General features: G+C 41.3%; 4 protein-coding genes across 4 annotated transcripts in view; 2 read left to right on the forward strand and 2 right to left on the reverse strand.

The window, feature by feature from the left end:
• The window catches only part of LOC6556578 (myb-like protein AA), a 43,165-nt gene that overhangs the window by 1,564 nt on the left and 17,062 nt on the right, over positions 1-24,539 (reverse strand). Inside the window, exons 2-9 of the mRNA XM_032743457.2 lie at positions 21,787-21,915; positions 16,547-16,642; positions 16,415-16,436; positions 11,782-11,861; positions 10,691-10,835; positions 9,452-9,789; positions 9,228-9,380; positions 8,194-8,439 (exon numbers count right to left, since the gene is read on the reverse strand). Of these exons, the coding sequence (XP_032599348.2) occupies positions 8,194-8,439; positions 9,228-9,380; positions 9,452-9,789; positions 10,691-10,835; positions 11,782-11,861; positions 16,415-16,436; positions 16,547-16,639 (1,077 nt within the window). The 5' untranslated portion in view covers positions 16,640-16,642; positions 21,787-21,915. The remainder of the gene's footprint in view (positions 1-8,193; positions 8,440-9,227; positions 9,381-9,451; positions 9,790-10,690; positions 10,836-11,781; positions 11,862-16,414; positions 16,437-16,546; positions 16,643-21,786; positions 21,916-24,539) is intronic.
• LOC6557448 (spermine oxidase) lies at positions 125-1,921 on the forward strand. The gene has a single exon (XM_001983820.3). The coding sequence runs from the start codon at positions 183-185 to the stop codon at positions 1,626-1,628; it is 1,446 nt and encodes a 481-aa protein (XP_001983856.2). The 5' UTR covers positions 125-182; the 3' UTR covers positions 1,629-1,921.
• On the forward strand, positions 1,943-3,594 carry LOC6570723 (spermine oxidase). Its single transcript, XM_043215280.1, is given in 2 exon segments — positions 1,943-2,712; positions 2,714-3,594. Coding segments are annotated over 2 exon segments (1,437 nt in total). The 5' UTR covers positions 1,943-2,100; the 3' UTR covers positions 3,539-3,594.
• Positions 4,930-6,564, reverse strand: LOC116806534 (protein anon-37Cs). The gene is given in 3 exon segments (XM_032743472.2): positions 4,930-5,825; positions 5,827-5,877; positions 5,879-6,564. Coding segments are annotated over 3 exon segments (1,461 nt in total). The 5' UTR covers positions 6,515-6,564; the 3' UTR covers positions 4,930-5,051.

Consider the following 24,539-nt stretch of genomic DNA (forward strand, 5'->3'; position numbering starts at 1 on the left):
TCACATTTTAAATCAGAGCAATCACAGCAACAACGATGAGAGCAACTTGCTCAGAGTCGATTCAATTGAGCGTCAAGCTTCAAACATATTATAAATCTGTCAACTCGTTATTATTGAGCTTAGTTGCAAGCTGAATGTTCAACTAACAGAAACTCAACTGAAACAATATTCCTCTTAGAAATATGAGTTCGCGATCGAAATCGGTCTTAAAGACGAAGCAAACTGCTCGCATTGTCATCATTGGAGCCGGCGTCTCTGGAATAGCGGCAGCAACACGTCTACTGGAACAGGGCTTTAAGAATGTGAAACTATTGGAGGCAGAGAATCGGATAGGAGGACGTATCAATACGGTTTCGTTTGGGGACAGTGTGATCGATAAGGGCGCACAGTGGTGCCATGGCGAAAACGGCAATGTTGTCTATCAGCGTGTCAGGGATTTGAATCTGCTCGACAGAACAGGTGACGCCTTGAAAGACCCAATCTATGTGCGCTCCAACAAGGAGATCTTGCCCGGTGAAATTGCAAATGTGCTTGGAGCTGCTGCAGAGGCTGCACTACCAACTGGACCAGATGAGAGCAATGGCTCACTTGGCGATCACTTAACGGACAACTATTGGAAGGGACTGGCGAGAGCACCACCAGTAGATCAGACCATCGCCAAGGAAATGTTGGAGACCCTCAAGAGATCCAGGTGTTCTTTCACTGCTTCGGATCATCTGTTTGAGGTGTCCAGACGCGCGCATCTGGAGATCGCCAACTGCGATGGTGAGTTTTTACTCAACTGGCGCGACAAGGGATATCGGAGCTTTCTGAAACTGCTGATGAATGCCAATGCGAATGAGCCCGAGGATCTGGGCATTCTCAATGGACACATTCAACTTAGCAAGCGTCTGTCTGAGATCAATTGGGCAGGCGCCGAGGAGTTGCTTCTGCGGTGTTGGGATGGCGAAGTCCTAACTGCAGATCATGTCATCTGCACTGTGTCGTTGGGTGTGCTGAAGGAACAGCATGAAAAGCTATTTGTGCCGGCCCTGCCTGCTGCCAAAGTACGTGCAATCAAGGGACTCAAGCTGGGCACCATTAATAAGTTGTTCGTGGAGTACTCCGCACAGCCCTTGCCCAAGGCTTACTCTGGCTTCAACTTCCTTTGGCTGGAGGAAGATCTGCTTGAGTTGCGTGGCACCGAACGCTTCTGGCTGGAAGGCGTTTCCGGATTTCACCGCGTTCTGCACCAGCCTCGTCTGCTGCAAGGTTGGATCATTGGCGAACATGCCCGCTACATGGAAACCCTGACGGAGGAGGAAGTTGTCGATGGTCTCCAGTGGCTCTTCCACAAATTTCTGCCCTTCGATATGCCGCAACCGTTGCACTTTGTACGCTCTCAGTGGAGCTCCAATCCCAATTTCCGAGGTAGCATTAGCTCACGTACCAACTACACGGATGAGCTGCGTACAGGCCCCTGGGATCTGGAGACGCCTCTACTTGATGCCGATGGCATGCCACTAGTGCAATTTGCTGGCGAAGCTTCCAGCAAAACGCATTTCTCCTCGGTGCATGGTGCCACAGAAACGGGTTGGCGGGAGGCAGATCGCCTCAATGATTATTACAGCCGTCGCAATGCTGCTTAAAGTAGGCGTTGCTAGATTGTCACCGATTGATTTTGACAAGGTAAATCTAAGGTGTCAATCAAACACAATGTTCAATGAAATATATATAATTTAATTTTACAAGAAATAAGAATATTAAATCCCATCTTTTCTTAATATACAAAAGGATTTTTTCTATAGTTGGGTTAAATACTTTTCAATCAATTTCTGAAACACATTATATATCGAGAAGACATATATTAATTTCAAATGTCTGTATATAATTGTTCAACTGTACTCAATTTTTGAATATATATAAAATTATAAAAAATAAAAAAAAACCAAACAATTGATAAGACCAATGTAACATTAAGGTTAGAAAAACTTAGTGGTTGATAACACCACAAACCACAATACAAAAATGCAAAACAACCGAGGTTTGTAAATGATATAAATGCAATTTGCCTGTCCACGGACACAGCAGTCACCAGCTAAACTCTGAATCAATTTTACAATGAGCTCATGTCACTCGGTGGGGAGGTCCAAGGAGACCGCTCGTATTATCATCATCGGATCGGGTCCATCGGGCATAGCGGCTGCCACACGGCTTCTCGAGCAGGGCTTTAAGAATGTTACAATTTTTGAGGCAGAGGATCGCATTGGAGGACGAATCAAGACTATTCCATTTGCGGATAGTGTTATCGATCTGGGGGCGCAGTGGTGTCATGGCGAGGAGGGCAACGTTGTCTACCAACGAGTCAAGGATTTGGATCTTGTCTCCAAGACTGAAAGTCAGCTAAACACCACTCGATTCCTACGATCCAATAAGGAAATGATTCTCCAAGAAACAGCCAATGCTTTGACAACAATCGTAGATAGATCGGTGCCAGAAGGGCCAAATGCATACGACGGATCATTTGGCGATCATCTGAACCACAAGTACTGGCTGGAGGTAGAAAAGCTTCCGAATGTGGATCGCACCATCGCAACAGAGATGCTGGACAACTTCAAGAAGGGACTGTGTGCTTTTGAAGGTTCGGATAACTTGTATGAAGTTTCCGGACATGGTCATTTGGAGTATGAGACGTGCGATGGCAATCAGGAAATTCACTGGCGCGATAATGGTTTATAAGACCTTTCTTAAATTGCTCATAAATGCCAAGGAGGATCCGTCCGACGATCTTGGCGTACTCAAGGGAAGAGTGAATCTCAACAAGCGCATTTTGGAGATTAACTGGGAGGGTTCTGATGAGCTGAGACTGCGGTGCTGGAATGGTGAAATCCTAACTGCAGATCATGTCATCTGTACAGTGTCGTTGGGAGTGTTGAAGGAGCAGCATGCCAGCATGTTTGTGCCCGCTCTGCCAGAGCCCAAATTGCGAGCTGTGAAAGGACTCAAGCTTGGCACAGTGAATAAGTTCTTCCTTGAGTACGTGGCCCAGCCCCTTCCTCAAGATTGGACTGGCATAAATTTCGTTTGGCTGGAGAAGGATCTGAAGGAATTGCGTGGCACCGAACGTTTCTGGCTGGAGAGCGTCAGCGGGTTTTATATTGTCAAAGAGCAGCCTCGCCTGCTGCAGGGTTGGATCATTGGCGAACATGCTCGCTATATGGAAACCCTCACCGCGGATCAAGTGCTCGATGGAATACTCTGGTTATTCCGCAAATTTCTGCCATTCGATGTGCCGTTTCCACAACGCTTCCTGCGCACCCAATGGCATTCCAATCCCAATTTCCGTGGCAGCTACAGCTTTCGCACCCCTTACGCCGATGACCTGCACACAGGACCATGGGACTTGGAGTCACCCCTAACGGATGTGTGCGGTAAGCCGAGATTGCTGTTCGCGGGCGAGGCGACAAGTAAGACCCACTACTCGACGGTGCATGGAGCAACAGAAACTGGCTGGCGCGAAGCGGATCGTTTGAATGGATTCTATAGCAAACTTAGCTAAAACATCTTCTCAAATATTGGCAAATAAATCTTTTAAATTTCCCTTGAAATGGAAATGAAATTGACGCAAAAATGTAAATTTATTCAAAATTTAATCTTTTCTCTTGTAAAGTAAGGTTCTCTTCCAATTATGTGTTATTAGTACGTCTCCTTTGAGTCTCTGATTTATGCAAGCAACAACTAACAATTACCTTTGCCGTAACATAACCCTTATTAAACTGAATTCCATTCCAGTCAAATGTTTGCGCAAAGGGCGTAGAAACAAGGACCAGCCTCTGATTGTTGCCGCGCATCCGACTGGCTGGACACACATAAAAAGCAACAACTGTCGCCAAATGGTTGGCAAAGCCACAGCAGATGTGGCCAACTTGTAGGCGGTATGTGTAAGGGAGGAGGGTGTGGATATTCTCTTAGCTTGGCATGGCGACAAAGTCGCATATGTAATTCGGCTGTGCTGGAGTAATCTGCGAGCAGATTTGACCGGGAGGCGTAAGGCAAGCAAACACATGAAACCGGACTCTTAATGCCTTTGGCCTTTGCGTGGCATAAATTTGAATTTTCAATATGGTCGTATGGGGCGTGGGACGTGGGGGCGTGGGGGACGTAAGCTGAATGCTGGCGAAAGCATTTCGCAGCACAATCCACACCAATGAGGATGAGGATCCTACTGCTTTTGTGGTATTTTTAGTTCAGCTGGCCTTTTGCTCTGTGTGCCAGTGGAAGTGCCAAACTGATTTTAGCAACTGCATTTTTGTCGTTATCTGGCTTTGGATGTGTTAAGTGCTGCAGCCACGCCCCCAAAACTAGCTAAGTGGGCGGTTGCTAGAACCAACGTATTCATATGCATGTGCCCCGTAATAACACTGCAATTACAATGTTGTCTGCGGTTGCTCGTTGCAAACGAGTTGGTCAACATGTTTTTGGCCAAATGATAAAATGGGGTTAACCATAGCAGTTACCACGTTCAAATGAATATGCATTCCACGCACAAATTTTCCTATTTCCGACGTAACTTACTTTTTGGTGCCAGGAGAATCTACTTAAATATTTAAGCTATCCAAATTCAAATATTACCTAATAAATCGAAAATGAATCGTGCTTATGGCAAGGAATGAAACCTTTGATGGCCATAACTTTGAAGAAAGTGATTTGAGTTTAAAAATACAAAAATTAGTTGAATATGTGGAAACTTTCAAAATCGATAGCTTTCTCTGTCTGAATTTACATGTTCAAATTATGTCCTGAAAAAGTGCTTGTGTGATATTTCAAACCTGCTTACATGCATAACTTGTACAAAATTCTAAACAAATATTTTTTTTCAATATTCATGTCAATATCATATAATCCCATACTCTAAACTCATAGCTTATTTATATTGTAGAGACTTTGTAGTTATCTCTCTAAACGCAAGAGTTTTTACGATATTTATTTTTAAATATTAACTTAAAATGGGCATAACATAGTTGCAAGCACAATCTGTTAAAGTCTTTTGTTGACACGCCGCTTATCGCCAATTATAACTGGGCTGTTCGAGAGCGATAATAGGTATTCAGTCGTTCCGCTTCACGCCAACCCGTCTCAGCGGCGCCATGCACCGTCGAGTAGAAGTGTTTATGCGAAGCCTCACCAGCAAACTGAAGCCGAGGCCGGCCGCCAATATCAAGAAGCGGTGCCTCCAGGTCCCAGGCACCAGTGCGCAACTCATCGGCGAATGTGGTACGGAAGGTGTAGCTGCCTCTGAAGTTGGGATTTGCATGCCATTGGGTGCGTAGGCAGCGCTGAGGTTGCGGCACATCGAAGGGCAGAAATTTGCGGAAGAGCCACTGTAATCCCTCGAGGACCTCCTCCTCGGTGAGCGTCTCCATGTGGCGGGCATGTTCGCCAATGATCCAACCCTGCAGCAGGCGTGGCTGATAAGATACTGGGTAGAATCCAAAGACGCTCTCCAGCCAGAATCGTTCGCTAGCGCGCAGCTGCTGTAGGTCTTCCTCTAGCCACAGGCAACAAAAGCCAGGCCAGTCCTTGGGCAAGGGTGGCACAGAATACTCCAAGAAGAACTTATCAACAGTGCCCAGCTTAAGTCCCTTTATAGCTCGCAATTTGGCCTCGGGAAGAGCGGGTACAAACATGCTGGCATGCTGCTCCTTCAACACTCCCAACGACACTGTACAGATAACATGATCTGCAGTTAGGACTTCACCATTCCAGCAACGGATTACAACTTCATCAGCACCTTCCCAGTTAATCTGTGCTATGCGCTTGTTTAACAACACATGCCCCTTGAGCATTGCCCAGATCTGCTGGGTCATCCTTGCAAGCATTCATTAACAGTCTGAGGAAAGCTCTTATAACCCTTGTCACGCCAGTTGAGCAGCAATTCACCCTCGCACAGCCAGTATTCCAGGTGCCCACGACCGGAAACCTCATACAAATGGTCTGAGGCCTCCACGGAACTCTCGAACTTGTGGAAGTTCTCCAAGAACTCCTCGGCAATGGTGCGACTCATTGGCGGTAGCTTGGCTACCTCGTGCCAATACTTTTGGGTCAAGTAGTCCCCGAGGGAGCCCTTGTAATCGACCAGTTCCGTTTGTCGATCCGGTATGGAATCGAATGCAATGTTTTTAAGGCCATTTGCAATCTCATCGGACAGCACCTCTTTGTTGGAACGCACACACCTGAACGTCTCATAGTGATCCTCTGTGGCCTCAAGCATATCCAGATTCTTAACACGCTCATAGACAACGTTACCCTTCTCACCGTGGCACCACTGTGCACCCAGATCGACAACACTATCCGCAAACGGAATAGTGTGAATACGTCCGCCTATCCGATCTTCGGCCTCCAGCACCATGACATTCTTGAAGCCCTGCTCCAGCAGTCTGGTGGCTGCCGCAATGCCCGCTGTGCCGGCTCCAATGATCACAATGCGAGCGGTTTGTTTTGTTTTGCTCAGAGAGCGAAGTGATGCAACACTCATTATGCTTCAATTTTCCGTCTACACCCGACACACGTCTGTCCCATTAAGAGTTCCGCCAGCGACTGAATATAGTGAAATGTGTCTTTGGTTCTTGTCCCTTTCGCTCGGCTGTCAAACGAGCTCTTGAATAATGAGCTAGTCACTTATCGCTGATGTTGGCAGATTATGCACTCTCTCTCTCTCTCGGTCTCTCTCGGTCTTTCTTTCTCTTATACTAGTTCGGTGAAACTTGATAGCAGACCTTGAATTTTTGCTCGTGGCCATTGTATTTTATAAGTTAAACACAAGATAGATAATCTATGAGTGCAAACGTAACAAACACCTAATCTTTACCAGATTGTGTAGTTAAAAACAGTTTAAAACTATGCATGTGTTGCACGTTGAATATATCAAATATATGTAGTTTAATACACTCTATTTTGTGATTTAATTGTTTGTTTAATTTGAATATCTAAATATAAATCTGTTTACCTCTTTACAGACACATTATCGCACTATCAAGCCCACAATTTAAGCCACTAATAAACAAGGCCCACATACGACTAAAAATCACACAAGTACAATTTGCAAGTAGATAAAAAAGTGAATCCAAATATGACAGACTATCTGGTTGGTGCCAGTGGCGCACTGGCAAAAAACGCTTTGATGAATGTATTCATAAAAATCCAATCATTGCAATTGCAGCACACTGGCCAAATAGAATTACAAAACTATAGAATAACAGCAAAAACAACAGCAACTACTGTACTATAATAACAAAAGGAGAACCATTCGAGATGAATACGCCAAAATAATGGGAAAACACAACAGACAGCTGGGCGCAAACTTCACAAAACGAGCCAACGATGCGGCTGACTCTGAATACTTGTCCGTTTAGTATGGCTAAAACACCCACCCACAAAGCAGTCGACAAAAAATTGCAGTAATATTTTTTTGCAAAACAAAACATTTGTACAGAGAAAGTAAAATACAAAAGAAAAACAAGCACTGAGCAGTGCATAAAAAAATACCAGTAAGAAGAACTATCTTTAAATGACGAAGACTAACTACTCTTTAAGCTGTTCAATTGGCAGATATTCCATTGTCAACCGTTTTATGCCCAACAATTAAAAGGTTTATTGAGATTGGACACGAGCATCATAAAAGGAAAGTAGTTTTATGATAGTTTCGCATGGAATATATATGTTTATATCCCATTTACGTAGATCAGAAATGCTTCTAGAAACATCATGATACCCTTAACAAGAGTATCAAACAAATAACAAAAAAAAAAAAACAAAGTAAAACGCTTATAAACAAGAACAACAAGAAAAATACGATTAAAATGACAAGTGAAAGCAATTTTCGTGCAGCTGCTGTGGATAATGGGACAGTGGGTGGGTAAGCGGATGAAGCAACTGATGGGGTTGCTGATTGTGGTGTGGGTATGCTTGGGGCTTTGGGCTTTGGGCATTGGCTTGGCTTGGCACGGCTTGGCACGGCTTGGCTTGGCTTGGCTGAACTTCTTGCAGACAATGGGTCTGTTATTTCGACTGGAATGGCAAAATTGCTGGCCGAAAATATGACTTCGGTTATGACCAACTGAAAGCAGTTACTATCAAGGAAATACAGATATTTCTTTCCTGTAACTGCACCCCATCCCAGTTCTCATTGCCCTCCATCTATCCCCTGGTACTCACATTATTGCTGCATTCACATTTCAGTATCCATTCGATGGCAATGAATTTATTTTCAATTTGTATTTGACGTGATTGCAGAAATTCCTGATCGATGGGTTCCAAGGCGATGGTATCCCACAACTGGTCCTTCGGCTGTCGACTACTTTCGCCTCCATCAGCCGCATCGTCCTGTTGCTTGTAGTGTTGTGTTCGCTTTTGAACGTAGTTAATTGGATCAACGGCATTTAAAGGACACAGTAGCTCGACCTGTGCACAAAACAGAAGGGCAGAAAAAAAACTTAGTTTGAGAATGTAACAAGTAGGAAATCACTGTCAGTGTTCCGCTCTCTGCCAGCTCCGGTGATTGAAGCAAACGTTTAATAAATAGGAAAAGTGCAATAGTTGCCCAGGTGCTAAATTGATTTTGACAGCCAACTGAACATTTGAGGCTGCAGCTCCTGCAACTCTTGTAGAATAGCGAATTGACATTTTGATGCAATTCCTTTTTTAATTAATACTCAAAGTTAAATGGCTGTCATATAAACAGCAAAGGGAGGAATTTAAGTTATTCGACTGCTAAATGATCTTTGATATTAGACGCAGGACATAAAAAAAAAAAACTAATAATTTGATTGATGTAAGTAAAAGAAAGGAGTAAACTAATTAAAAATATAAAATTTCTGAAAATAATAATGTGAGTCTTTGTCTTGCGTATATTAATAAAGTACTTAAGCACTTAATGCCCCAAACAACTGCAATTGTTTATTGCACTTCCTCAGCAACAGTAATACGACAGCAAATGGACAGAGCATTACTGGCTTAATTCCTTTTACACGATGGCATTGCATTTAAATTGCCAACGGCTGCGTTGCACTAAAATTGACGCCAGTTTAATTGAATAATGCAATTAACCCAAAACAGATGGCAATCGTGACAAAATGGTTAATTGAAATTGGAAGCCAGTTTGCGACAAATGCTTTTTCGCTTCAGAACAACCTGAGATTTGTAAGGCTGCTCAAATCTGAAGTCTGAAATGTTGTTGTAGTAATACTCACTTGTATTGTTGTTGATGCAGCGGGTACACAGCACTTGGTGCCACGATGGCAGCTGCCACATAGTTTGGGTCGATACAGTTTGCGAGAGACACACTCGCCCAGTCGAATCCTTGCCGGCCCCAGGCGCTGTAATCTCCGGCACTCGTGACCCTTCTGCGTTTAGCCAAAGAAAACTCACATCAGACTGGCTGCAACAGGGAATTTTTCCAACAGCCACAACTCACTCTTATTCTATGCGCTGGCTCCTCCTGTTGCATATCATGCTCCCGTACCCTTTCACGCTTATGATGATGCAGCTGATGAAGCTGGCTCCGGGCCAAATTGTGCTGCAGCTCATTGGCTAATAGTCTATTGTGGCTGTTGCTCTTGCCGTTGCTGTAGCTGTTGCTGTTGCTGTTCTTATTGTCCTGGCCACATCTGCGATTCTCGCAGAGCCGTAAATTGCTCAATTGATGGCAGCCGGCATGGGTGCTGGTGTATCTTGTGGCCATGCCCAGGCCACAGGCTCGACTGCAACCCGTCCAGTTGCCGCTGGTGCTGCTGTTGTGGCAGGTGGCATAGACTGTAAGCGAGAACAGAATGAGAACAAAAGAGTTGCTAATGATTATGATTGGTCGAGTGTTTAATGTAGCTTAAGTAAGTTAGCTTCAATTTGAAGCTATTGCATTCCTATTATACTTTGAAATAGATTACGATACTTTTCAGGCATTAAGTAAGCTATTATATATTAATGCCCAAGAGTCTTGTTATGCGCTTTAAACTTAATCTCTAAATAATAGGAGCGTTGCTGCCAGTCAGCTTATATTTTTAAGCTCTGCATTGAAATAGAAAAAGACCTGTAAACTTGAAACTTGGAATTGTTCTATGCCGCTGAAAATATTAATATTTAACAATAGAGATATCAAACAAAACTTAACTACCGATTATCAAATTTAATACATATTCACAACACAAAACCGTTGACAAAGGCGTAAGGCATGATTCAAGTAAGTGCAGAAAGTGGAGACGCTTACAAGCGCTTAATAATCTTGTTTATTTATTGCATTTTGCGCGTTTAATTAACACTTAATCCTTGTGTAAGTAATTATGCTGATGCTGTCCATTGCCTCCGGCAACAGCAGCAGCAACAGCAGCACCAGCAGCAACAGCAACAAGAGCAACAACGAAGCTTCAGCTGGCAAAGCGACTGCTGCCTTGTCATGGAATAATTCATCTTCATAAATATGCGCTGCGCTTTTGGTTGGGGGCGCTTAAAAAGCATTAAGTTGTGCGCTGGACGACTGTGACGTTGACGGCATGCCCCTGGGCGCCATTACCACTGTCAGAGCGAGGACGAGGAGTACGACCAGGGCAGCAGCAACCATAAACACTCTTATAAAACAATAACAAGGCCATCGACCAGAAACAGACGGCGACTGCGACTGTGACTACGACTGCGAAAGGGACAAACAAACACAACTTACCATCAGCTGTTGGATTCTCACAGAGCCACATTTTGCAACAGTGGCCGGGCACCTCGACGAGACGCGGTGATCTGCACGAAATCGTATCCTCTGGCGCCGGCAGCTGCTCATTGGGGCACAGTGTGGAGCAGGCGTGGCGGCCATTCTGCAAGAACATACCATTAAAATACATTAAATGTGGGCCACAGCCATTGCTTCTTCGGCTGTTGCTGTTTACTTTGGCCAGAAATAAAGTCATAATGTAAGTAAGATACGAGTTGGGCCAAAAAACCAACTAGCAAGTGCTTAAAATAACCTAACGCCAAATACCATAAGCTCAGCGTTAAATTAACAGTTTATCCCATTACACTATTTTATTTTTTTTGGCTTAGTTAGATTTTGCTTTTGCATTGCATAAATTTCAGGCCAGCATTTTGCATAGTTTCATGTAGGTGTGTGCATTTCCTGCGACTTTCCATGAATCTGCTAGGGTGCCATGATAAACGGCCTTCGTTGGTTAGAGGTGCGAATTCCAAAGCTCACATCCACCCTCCCTGAACCATTCCTGAGAAATGTGTGGCCATTAAGCAATGCCAAGGATTTAGACGAGGCCAAAATACACGTCTTCTCACTCAGATTTGGCAATCCTTCCTATTCGTTTCATATAATTGCGTGTAAATCTCATTCACGTCGTGAATATTCCCAAGAGCCTTACAGATTGAATTCTAAGACAAACAAATTAGTTAAATAAATCCCAGACAGGCAAATGAAATGTGTTTATCTATACATAAATAAAATGCAGCGTTATAGTATAATTACATACATCTCTCCCATTTCTATAATCTAATTCGAATGCCACTATGCATACAATTCTAATTAAAATGCTGCAATGCGATTGCACTATTTTGTCAGCAAATAAATTACACAAGTGCCCAGGTTAACCATTATACGAAAAAAATAAAAGAGAGAGCAATCAATTCTTAAACAATCACAAAAGCAAAGAGCCGCTTAGTCTAACTGCATTTGACTTTGACCGAATCTGTATGCTGACTAAACACCATATCCCACTGACACTGTCCCTGACCACCTCCTCCCCCTTACCACTTACTTACCTCGCAAACGCATTGAGTTTTACAATCCAATTTAAATGTGGCTCCATGTGCAAATGTTGTGTTGCCAACGCTGCAATTGGCTGCAGGCCGAAAGTGACAGCAAGTGGCACAGAAAGAGTCAGCATCAGGTCATTCATATGTGGCAAAGTTCCATTGTTGTCGTCCAGCGTTGAAAAAACCAAAGAAAATCCCACAAAAAACGATTGGAATAAAGAGAAATGAAATCAGGACAAAAACGAAAATGGTTAGGGATATGCCAAGTTCGAAATAGGCAAAGAAATTGAATTGAACGCTTTTGTTAAAGTTTTGTGGCTTTCAAGCTAATAGTTGAGGCCATAACAACTGAACTTTAACAATTCAAATTTTATTTGTTGGCAGTTCAACTGGGCAATTGTCGTGTGATGATGGATATAAGATAGTCAAATATTTTCTGATAAAAATAAGAAAATCTCGAATTAAGATTATATCTTAACTGTATTTCCTACATTTCTTATTTCTTATCTGTATTTCTTATAACAAATCAAAGTGAATATATTAAATTTTAAATATGAAATCTGCACCATTTAATTCATCTTTTGATTATCTCATGTTGTATGAAGGATCTAATTTCCTGTTAAATTCCCCGACACTTTTATGTGCATCTGTTCAATATGTTAAGCAAAAAGTCATTTGACATTGTATGCGTACGTTGCTTATGCCATAATTACGCTGCCATGACTTGTTTATTACCAATTCACTTGACTGTCATCTCCTCATCACATCAAATGTCAAAGGAAAAAAAAAAACCAATTAATATGTGGGAGCGGCTGTTATAAATTTTCTCCCATACACAAAGCAAATATCACATATATACAGTACAATATATTTACGCAACAAACAATAGACTTTATGTGTGTCGTGTCCCATCAAAATTGATACTGACAAATGTTGTACTTTATGGGTCGCCATTAGGCCGCAAAAGTTTACTTTTGCTTTTGCTTTTTTTTGGGTGTGGGCTGCACAAAAATGCGTAGCCGCCAATCACAATTACCCGGCTTTTCGGTTGACATTGGATATTTGCAATTTCGCAGTTACATCAAGTTTACCTACACACCCACACACTCTCGCATACACACCCACATACACACACACACACACATGCTTACATATATACTTGTACTTATAGGTACGTGCTGGGTGGCAATTTTCCACTTTTCTTGGGCATGTTCTTGAATTGATTTCGTCGAGGACAACGTGACTCCGTTCGAAAGATACCAACAGGCACACGAGCACGGCATTCGTATCTCGTTTATTCATTTTGGCTGTGTGGCATCAATGGCTAATGCGAAAATGGGTATTGCACGTTGTTTGTAATGAATATAAGCACGTGGTCGCATATTTATGTCATTAGCAATTAGATGCGAGTCATTGAAATACTAACAGGTCCTGCAACTGTAACTACAATGCCGGAAGAGCCACTGCTGCCACTCACTCATTTCCACTGGCAGGCAGCCCACGTTACGTGCCACCATCGCGTGTCCTTGGCCAACTCGTGCAGCCGTACCCCTACGGGCAAGTCCGCTCGCCCCTTAAGACCTTACACCTTTTTCACTTTGTGGGGAAATGTGTCATTTTCGAAAGTGCAATCTTCTTAATGTACTTTGGCATAAGACACACACTACAAGCAAAATCTGTCTACATCGTATACACACCGACACATACACAGACGAGTGTAAAATGCTTGCCACACACTCAAAAACACACACAGACATTGCTTTACATATCAGGAAGTGAACTTCTGTTTATGTGGTTGTGTCATTGCTCCTTACAAGCAATCGCTGCTTACCCTCAACGAATCGACCAGAACAGCAAAAACGAAGGTAGAAATACAAAATGAGGAGTTGATAAAATGCACATACCCTAGGAGCAACTTATACCTGAATTGCAGCCATAAAAATGATGTAGAGTATAGTTGAAATTTATTTACAAATCAATACTCCACACAGAGTCTGTTTTTCTTCAAACAGCGACATATTCTTCATCATCTGGCTTACAGGGTATAACGATGCTTGCCCTTAAGGGCGGAAGTGAAAGCAGGAATTGCAATGTGAGCACTTTTATCTGCGTTGGCTGTCAACATTTAAGACTGTCTACGCTTTCCTGGAGTGTACTTAAACAGTCATGTGTGTCCTTCCTCTGCGTTCCTCTCGTCGTTGTTGTGAGGCCGCCTTATCCAGGCTATAACTTCATGTTATGCATTCTACTTGTGTTTTTATTTTTGTAATGTACTCGCACTCCCTGTTATTGTTTACCTTTTAACAACCCCTTTTCGGAGAAACAGAGAGAATGGAAAAAAACTGTAGCATGCCTTTATGCGCCCAATGTCCACTGTTGATGGTTGGTTGTTGGTTGGGTCATCATCGCTTGTCCTGGTTTGGGGTCACGTGTGCACAGTTTATTTGTCTTATGCCGAGCTGTAGTGTTTGTCTTACTTAGAGTTTTAGATTTACTTAAGTCGCTGATGACCATGACCAAATAAAGTTTCATTTTGTGCAAAGATTTACAACACTTGAGCGTGTGCGACAAGTTTTGAGTGCCCAGTATCCAGACTGCCTCGGACTTTCATATACACAGCACACACCGAGAGTGCGCTCAACAAAGCTTAACAGGCTCTTGGGATAACGCTGCGTATGCGCAATTTTATTGCAAATTGCGTACTCAATATTGTTTGCATGGAACATGTGTTAGCAAACAAACAAAAAAACCATAAAAGTAATTTCTTTGCGATAAGCAGACATATTTCAAAATACAAAATACAAATTTCTCAAGCTTTATCATTTTAATTAACTAAATTGAAGTATAGAATTAAAAAAATTAAAAGAATCGCAATGATTTAGCAGTAAGCTGCTTGAAATTCTATTCAAATACGATTCAGTTACTATATGAATAATTAATTCTTGGCGTGTGTGTCGAAATCTAGAAATGTTTTTGCAGCTCAAGTAAATCTCATTTAATTTTGATAAAAAGAATTCCTCACGCTTCTGAACTTATTCCGTGCTGACGCACAAATACACAGACACACAGACACACACATAGCGGCAGCACGCTCCACATTTTTCGTGTTTCGATAACTTTTACAAAAGTTACACGCCCACTGCCCTTTTGCGCCCGCTCTACGAATTTGAAAAAAGAACAAGTTTTACAGTTTAAATAAACTTGTTCCGCTTTGCCTGGACAATGCATCAGCGCAGCGGGGAACGCCGCAGGCAACAGAACGTGTGGAGCATTGATATGCGCCCAAGGCACAAAACACACAAGTACACACACACACACACACACACAGAAAGAGAGAGGGAGAAAGAGAGAGAGAGAGTAGGGAGTGGTGTAGGGAAAAAGCAAAAACAACCCACAACAGGCGTCAAACTCGGAGACTCCCACAAACTGTATTGGCATTTGACTCAAAACTTTTTGATTTTAGCTGCAGGAATGTAGTGTATAGGAGGTCAAGGGGGGGAGAGGCCGAGATGCCACGGGACGCGCACAACACATAAAACATATGCAGCGATATGGCCTGAAGGAAAATTGGCTTGTATTTGTTGTGGCACACAATATCGTGAACTTTTTGGCACAGTTCGTGCTGCTGTTTAATTCTAAAAAGCTTGTGAAAGAGCTGGGAAACATGTCGAATGAATTTCGAGCAAATACGACAAATAATAAAATAAATCGATTAAAATCACTTTGCTCGTTACCCGGCAGCAAACAAAAAATGAAATAAAACGACTGAAACACATTTTCAAAAACTTTTCCATATGGAAAAATAAATGTATTCTGTCTGCTTTAATGAAATTCCTTTTCTCATGCTGAGTCAACACAAATGGAAGTGTAAACGCTGAAAAATATATTTATTTATGGTTACTGAAACTGTTTTTAGAGGACTTTGTTAAACTCTTTCAATAGCTTAATAGATTTTAAAAAAATAAATAAAAAAAACGAAAGCATTTACATTCTCTCTGAGCAATTTAATCAATTTCAATTTGGGAGTACTGTAGTCCTGTTTTCTCATTACTTAACTGGATTTCTTCTTAAAATTGGCTTTCAAAAGCCGCATATTAAATAACTTTTTAAACCTTTCTTCTGCTTTGCTTTTGCTACTGGATTTTCTCAACGTGGTATGCATATTTGTTTTTCTTGTAGTATGGAGTTCCTTACTTCTGTGTTGTTGTTGGTGTTTTTTTTTTTTTTTTTGTATCGTTTTGTGCGCCTTAAATGAATATTTATTTGGCTAACAACACGAAAAATATTTAAAATTGATGGCTGTCTAAATGGAAAAAGTCTCTCGCTGTGTCCTTCTTCTTCTTCTTCGACTTTTATTTTTAATGTGTTTATTTTTTGTTGCACTTTGCTCTTCGAATTTTTTTTTTGCCAAATTATTTTTGGGTTGATTTTGAGACGCACATCTGAAGTGGCAGGCCGAAGAGTGCCTTTGATTAATGAAGCGCAAAGTTAATGTAATTTTACAATTTTCATTTTAAATTGATTGCGAGTTCACCTACTCGACCAATGATTTGCTTAACTTTAAGGCCAAAAATTCAACTCAATTGCCAAAGGAAAAATACAAAAATTAAGTACAAAATAAATAAATAAATCGACTTACCGGGATTTATATGCCTTGGCAGCTTTTGGGTCGCATAATTAGAGAAGAGCAGAGAGAGAGAGAGAGAGTGAGAAAGGAGAGCAATAAGTTTTGTAAACGAATTCATAAATAAATACAGTTTGGATAACTCACTCTGATGACCTTAAAGCCTAAGCTCAAATTCGCCTCGACTCCAGCAATGAGACTATTACCAAATATACTCAGCAACGGCAGCAGTATCAGCATTTTCTGTAAGAGAAAGAGGGAGTGAGAGAGACAGAGAGATTGAGAATAGGCGTGGTTAGTGAGGGACGAAGGTGGGCGGCTGAATGAAAAATGTTTGCCCTCAAAAAGGTCGAGAACAGACAACAGCAGCCACAACCATAGCCACAACCCGAACCAGAGCCATAGCCACAGTCGCAGTCGCAGTCGCAGTCGTCGACTTTATTAAGGTCAATTCAATGTCTGGTTTGGCTTTTTTGTTGGTTACGGCTAATGGTTACGTCTATATAACAAGGTCCTATGGCTAGCGTGTTATATAGAGTACGGTCTACGGTCTACGGTCTACGGTTTGTATTTTGCATTTCCGTTTGAGTTCGCTTCGTGTTTTCACGCCTGCAAACCAAAACAGTAGACGCCGCCTTTATTATTTATTATTATTGTGCTTTTAAAAAGTTATCTTTTGTTTCCCCCAAACAAGAACTGGCTTTTGTTTTTCGCACTGAGCCCGGCCAGTGGAATAAGAAGAGTAGCAAAAGAAACTTGGTGAAAATGTTATTCAAAAACAAAAGGAAAAATGGTAAAGACAATCACCTTAAATTCAACAGACAAAATAGCAACATTAAGATATAAATAATCCGGTCTTAAATGTTTTAGCAAGTAATTTTCGGGCATAATTTATGAAACTCTCAGCAACTTTAATGAAAGCGCAAAAAATAGATTCGAAGACGTTGCCATAAATATCATATGCTTAATGATTTTTTAAGCGGTTTTCCCAGTGTGCGTCCCGAAATGTTGCACATTGGGCACACTTATGTATATATATGTATGTGTATGTATGTAATCGTATATTTAACACAATGGCGAAAACTCATTAAAAATATTTGGCAGTCATGCGCAAGAATTTTAAAAGGTATTTAATTAAAGTTTAATAAATAAATATGCCAGCTCGCGGCGCATTACAATGTAAAAAATTAAAAAGCAGAAAATATAAAGGCAAATAAGCCGAGTAGAAGGAGGGATGCGGTGGGCAGGCAGGATGGGAAATGAGGGTAACTTTCCCTTAATGCGTCAGTTTTCAATTAACGACGCAATGTCGTGTGCCGCTAAGTGGATAAGCAGAGCGCTGGGGCATTTTCAAGGGAGGGGAGTGACCGGGTGGAAATCATCACACACTGGACCAAGCAGCAGGCAGCACGCAGCAAGCAGCAGGCAACGAGCCGAGGACATGCTGTGTCTGAATGCATTGAATGCTGCTTCATTAAGGTGCTGTTCAAGGAGCTGCATTTTCCAGTCCTTGTCGTAATCATCGTAATTACAATGAGCGATGAGGACAGCCATACCTAGAACGATGGCACTATCAACAATAATAAAAGCTAACGAGTCGAACACCAAGCAAAGCCAACAACAACAAGTGCAACAGTGGCAACATTGTCATTGACACTTTTAATTGCAACTACACACAAAGGCCAGCAAGTCTTACGCAACTCAAAGTGGGGCAACATATAATGCTACATGTTGAGGATACTAAGCACACACAAAAAAGCTAAACAGGCCAGAATTTTAAGTCAACGACAGCTAAGATACTCTGCTCTGACAAGTATATTTTCAGGTCTTATCTTTCAATGAGAAATATGCTGTATTCACAATCAAATTTACTGTGTCTGAGTTAAAGTTGAGGAACCATATCTTTTTTACTGAGCTTCCCATCATATCTCTCAACTTTGAATATTCCATTTAAAGTTTTCCAGGGTATCCAAAAGTTAGATACAAACTGTCTGTTGGCTGTCTGCTTTGTGCTTATAATTATGATGAAGGAGGAAATTCATCAACCCTGTGCAAGTGCAAACTGCTCACACTATCCGAAGCCCCCGAGGCGAACATGTCAAAAATTGTGTGTCATTTAGGAAATGAAAAGTGAATGCTTCAAAAACTATCGACTCAAAAGGATGCGCAAAGAATCATAATTCAGGAAGCTGCACAATGACTACATTGAAATTAATGAGACCAGACACAACGTATAAAGGATGTTCAAAGTGTTAATATATGCAGAGGCCTTTACAATACATGTACAACATGCACAATACAAGCATGATTATGTCTTAATAAAAGTTAAAAAGTTGTTACAAAAAGATTTTCATTTTATGGCTTTTTTAAAGACCATAAAGTGATTAATGTCAGCGACAGCAAAGATCCTGACAATCTGCTCGATTAAAGCGCTTTTCAAGTCGGCATCTTTGAATATGTTTTTTGCTCTTAGTGCTGAATAAAATTAATGACATGAACCATTTTGAATGAACAAACAATTAATCTTCTTGAATTTCTATGGTTGCTCCCTAATGGCAAAGCATTAGCTACTAATAATTTCTATTAAGATTTAAGCCTACATTAAGACCGATGGATAGGCATTTAAATGGGCTATCTGAAATTCAGATGTTAATAGGAATCTCCTTATGACAGCAGCTTGTGGGGGTTTTTGTAAAATCTGCTAGAAATCAGTGCTTAGTAAGCATTAAAAAAGACTTATAAGTTTAGGTTTATAAGTTTATTAGTTTAGTTTATATTTATAATAAACAAAACGACCAACCCGAATAAGTTAACTTATCTGTTATTAGAGGAGAATCAAATTTATGCGATATGAGAAACAAATTGATGATAGTCATGGGATGTTCACGCCTTATCAGTAACTGGAACACATTCGGAGAACGGAGCGGTAACAACAATGTAAAGTCCGCTCTTGGCCTAAACCATTGTTAAGCTCAAGGCACTTAACCATGTCAAGCATCGATTTATTGCTCCCCACTTGATACTCGGGTAGCGCTTGTTACTCAGCATTTCCTAAGCCTGATCGGCTCTTAGTTCTTATGGCTCCAGTGTCTGGGGGGCGCTGAATTGATTGATTTCAGCTGTAGTTGTGTCATAGAGCATGGCCCCCAATTCGCCATTCCGGCCAAAAACCCGGCAATGTTGACGCACAGTCATAAATAAAAACACTCGGATATTCATGTCGATGATTTTTTTTCATCTTCTTCAGCCTCAACTCCCTGTTATTCATTGGTTGCCTGCGGCAAACGTTCCAAATACAAATTGTATCACTTAATATTTGGATTTTTTCCTATCTATCGTAGTTTTGGTCTGCCCCAGTCCCTGCCCCACATCTTGCCACCTCCTCCTACGCAAATAGTATTGCAATGTTGATGTTTGTCTGTCTGGTTGCCATTGGAGCTGTTTGCACTGAGAGTGACTCTGCGGATTGTCGGCTAAGCATTTTATTGTTGATTTGCGTGCTGTTACTGAATAATTGATGGAATGACAATCTTGCGATGTGTCAGCATTGTCACCGCCATTCTATCGAGCGCTTATCAACCTCAGACTGTGTTACTGTGTTACTGTCATTGTTGACAACGACCGCTTCACATTTGCTCAGAATGTGTTCGGAATAATAAGCATAGGCGTTGCATTATAATCTACGCATACACTTAGCAAAATGTATGCCTTACAATATGTTTCTCAAATTACAGAAAAATTACAATAACATTAATAATCAAATGACAACCCAGATGATCTTCAAAAACACACTTTCTATTAATTAAGTCGACCTGACATTGCGTGTTAAGCATTTTTTTTCTGTTTTTTTGAAGTGTAGGCACACACAACCAGAACACGCACCCACTAAACAACACGCTTATGAATGATGAGCAGTCAAACAATCAGCTTGAAGCAGCCTAAACGCCCGACAATAACAACAACAAAATATGACACTAAATCAATAGTGAAATTATAATGAATAGAAATGAAATTCAGAAAAACATTAATGCTCACTGATAAATAGACAATTGCCAGACTCGTGCAAATTTTATTAGGTATTTAAGAAAGCTATTTGCGTCTTTTGTTTGTGCCATCCAACTTCATTCAGTGAAGCACTTTGCAGTTTAGAGTTGTCGACGCGGGCGTATAAATTTCATTTCTGGTTAATTGAAATTCATTTGAGCAAATCAAATTAAGTCAAAAAGTACGCACATCCTGGCCATCCTACGTGCTGGCAAACACAAAAACCTTTGGAACATCCTGAACGTCCTGAACGTCCTGTCGAGCAGCCGGCAAATGGCACAAAGTGATTCATTCATAACGATAAATTAAGACAAAAAGTCTAAACAGACGACGACACGGCTGCGACATGCCCCCGACTCCATCCGCAAAGCGACATCGAGTTGCCCCCGGGGAAACACTTTTATTCAAACTTTATGTGATAGCCCCGTGTAGAAGGGGCAGGAGCATCCTTTCAACTGGCTGGCTGGCTGCCTGTCGCACACGTCCACATAAACATCCTTAAGGATGGCAAGTGAGTCACATTTGTCGTCATTCGCTTGCCAGAAACGTGCCCAGGTTCAAACCAGGGGCCTGAGTTGTTAGGGTGCACCTCAAACTGAACCCACATCAGCTCTTCCGAAACAAAGAAAAAAAAAAAAAAACTCAATTACTAAATATCAGCAGGATCACAAATAAATAAATTAAGGATACAAATCAGCAGCAAGCGTTGCAAAGTTTGTTTAAATCGAAATGAAATAGTGACACAGACGCTGCCATAAAACCAAAAGCAAATACAAAGCCCCACATTGCCACAAAAGGAAAAAGGTTAAAACAAATATTTATGCAGCAGAGGCAACAGTCCCGGAGAACGGAGAAAAGAATGTGTTTGGGGCTCTCTCTCGCTTTCTGTTTCTCACATATGCTGTATGTAATTACCAGGCATAGTCTCCGAGTACAGCTGCGCCTAAGTACATAAACATACATACATACATATATATATATATACATATATACATTTATACATATATATATATGTGTGTGTGGGTGTAAGGTTGTGTGATTGCAGCGTACGTGGCTTTATGCTTAAATAAACATATGTCGTCGTGGTCGGAACGGTTCCTAGTCGCCTTACCCGTCCTAGTCATCGTCTCTGTGTAGTTTACATAGCGCCCAACGGCAGTCCGTTTGCCTGGTCAAAGCCAAATGGTTGATTGCATAAGTTGATGGTCAACACATGTCCAAGATATATACTACCGATACACACACATAGACCCACACACACACATACGCACACATAGCATTGCATGTGTGTAACGTCTGGTGAGGCATGCACTGCCTTTGGCAAACTGTTTTATACCACTCACGTGTTGTTGGTAGTCTCTTCTAACGATGACGATGTCTGTGCAGGTTGCATTGGCTGCTCCAAGGCTGACGCGTTGGCTTGATGACACGGCGTACTCCACTGACTAGGTGACTACTTTGCTACCAGCTATCTGTAAAATACAACAAAAAAAACACAAAAATAATAAAAAAAAAAAAATAAAAGCGAAAGATATAAAACTTATATGTATTCCAGTCAGTGCAGTGGCAGTGATTGCTTTTCAGATACTTAAACAGATACGAAGTTACAGATTCTAACACTTGAGCTTCAGCTAAATCAATAAGATGCCAAACCGTTGTAAATTGAATCTTTAAAAGTTAAGAGGACGTAAACGAAGAGTTATCCATAAAAACGCTGTCTAATTGAAAGAGCTTATTGAAACAGTCTATTAGGCTTGAATACTAGTTGAATGCGTTCAATACCCTATAAGTTCTTATAATTATAGAAATGTGTTGTGTAGCTTTACGAGTTTAATATAAGTGCCCTTTTCTGAATCTAAACTTGAAGACATCAAGAGCTATCCTCCCTCAGATTGCAGCCACAATGCCATTTATTTATTGTTAAGCATTACATAATGGGGTCACAGTGAAAACTGCAATTGTGCCTGGATAACACTTTTGCCAACACTTTCGTTGCGCATTTCGCATTTTAATCAATCGATTGGCAAATACAAAATTCTCATACCCTGAAAATGTTCCAATGAACCCGACATTTAGACTCAAGAGCAAACGAGGAGAGCACGTGACCAGCTGAACGACAAAATTGAAAACGAAATCGAAATCGAAAATACCGAAAATTGTCGGTACGGAAATGTACCGACATTTTTGTCAGCTAAATGCAGCAGGACAAAATGCAATGTCATCTACTCGAACTGGCAGCCAAAGAGGGGGCAGGCCACGTGGCAGGGCAGGCAATGATTGTCATTAGCACTGTCATAAGCAAATTACATAACATAAAGAAGGCGACGAGCATAATCGAAGGACCAGATATATAAAAAAAAAAAAACATTTTTATTAAATTGTTTTGTGTTGTTTTCGTTTATTTTTCTTCTTCTTTTTTTGCACACTCCCTGGCAAGGTGTTTGTTATCGTTTGTTATATTGCTTGTTGTGTAATGTAATTTATATACACACACACACACACACACATGGACAAACACCTACACATGCAGAAACAGAAACACAAATATAATGTCATAAACGCCAAGGACACAAAGGCAATTCCGCATGACATTACGGACAGACAAAACAAACGGTTCAACAACAATGGGCGGGGCTGGGCTGGGCTGGGCTGGGCTGGGCACCACTGAAAGATTGGGGAGGGGAGCGGAGAGAGAGAGAAAGAGAAGACACGGTAAAAGCCAAAAAGTACGCGCTTGGCATAAATGATAAGCTGGCTACGCAGCTGGATGACAAACAGAGTGGGCGTGGTCATGGCCCAGACACGGACTTGCGGAGCGGGTGAAAGGAGAGCGCCCACAATTTGTGCGTCTGTGTGTATGGGGCTGGCTGCTTGGTTGACTTTTGAATACTTAACAGGATAATGAAATGTCAAAAGTGCGCAAGCGAGGCAAGCGTGTCCTGCTACTCGGCCTGCTCCCACTCTTGTTGTTGTTCTTGTTGTTGTTGTGGCTACATTTTTATTGTGTCCATGCCTAAGTGAACGTCATGGCGTGCCGCGCGCATTAAATCATAAAAAAAGGAGCAGCAGCAGCGCAAAAAAAAAATGTACATATATATTTATGAAATATGTGCTACCGAGAGCCACATCTCGCAGGACATTTGGTTGGCCATTTTATGTTTACATAAATTTAAATTGACACAAATGCGGCAGGCATTGGATTTCAACCGGTCTGCCCGGCCACAACAACAACAGCAACAACAAAGGCAAGCAAAAAAGAAGCGATAAACAACATAAATTATGACAGTTTTCCACACACCTTACTCACTTAGTTGTTGGTTTGTGTCGACTTCCAGATATTCATACAAGCACATATATCAATATTGGATACATCGGCATATGTGAAAATTGAAAATTTACGTATACAATTTGTTGCTATTTAATATTGAGTGCGCACTAACAAATAACAAAGAGAGACCCATCATCAGCAGCAGCAGCAGTAGTAACTTTAATCAACCGAAGTTGGCCTAAAGCAACTTTCGCATAGACAACTGGCTATTGTAGCAATTTCTATAGTTGGCTACGCAACTCGCTTGCAGCTTTGCTTGATTGTTTCTTCTTCTTTTGTTTTGCTTCCTTCTACTTTTTTATTTTTATTGTGATGAGGGTGATGGTGGGGGAATGAACTGAATAAAAGTTATTTCGGTTCGCACACTTGAGCTTCAATCAATGGCAACGGAAAAAAGCTGTAATCAATAAAGTAAATGACCGAGGCACTTCCAATCCACATGTGTGGCACATGTGCAAACGTGTTTTTGATGCGCCCCAGTCGATATAACGGTTGCAGATATCGCGACGACTTGCAAAAAGATTTTGAACAATGCGAAATCACCAATGGACTTTGGCAAATTGGCAATTGGTGAACTTCGAGGCTACTACATAAATAAATGTGCATATTCCATTAGACTAGCTGGATATGTTTGTAGAAGTCGAAGAAAAAATGCGAAGACTTTTTATTTGTGAAGTCTTCATTCTGGATCAATTAATCTTTTTGCCAGATCAGAAGTTGGGGACAACTTTTCCTAATATTAAAAGTACTCATTCACAATAATAGACC

Source organism: Drosophila grimshawi, unplaced genomic scaffold (genome assembly GCF_018153295.1).
Source record: "Drosophila grimshawi isolate 15287-2541.00 unplaced genomic scaffold, ASM1815329v1 contig_44, whole genome shotgun sequence".
NCBI lineage: Eukaryota > Metazoa > Arthropoda > Insecta > Diptera > Drosophilidae > Drosophila > Drosophila grimshawi.

Coding starts and splice junctions, on each gene's coding strand:
- LOC6557448 (XM_001983820.3), top strand. CDS start 183: ATGAGTTCGCGATCGAAATCGGTCTTAAAGACGAAGCAAACTGCTCGC.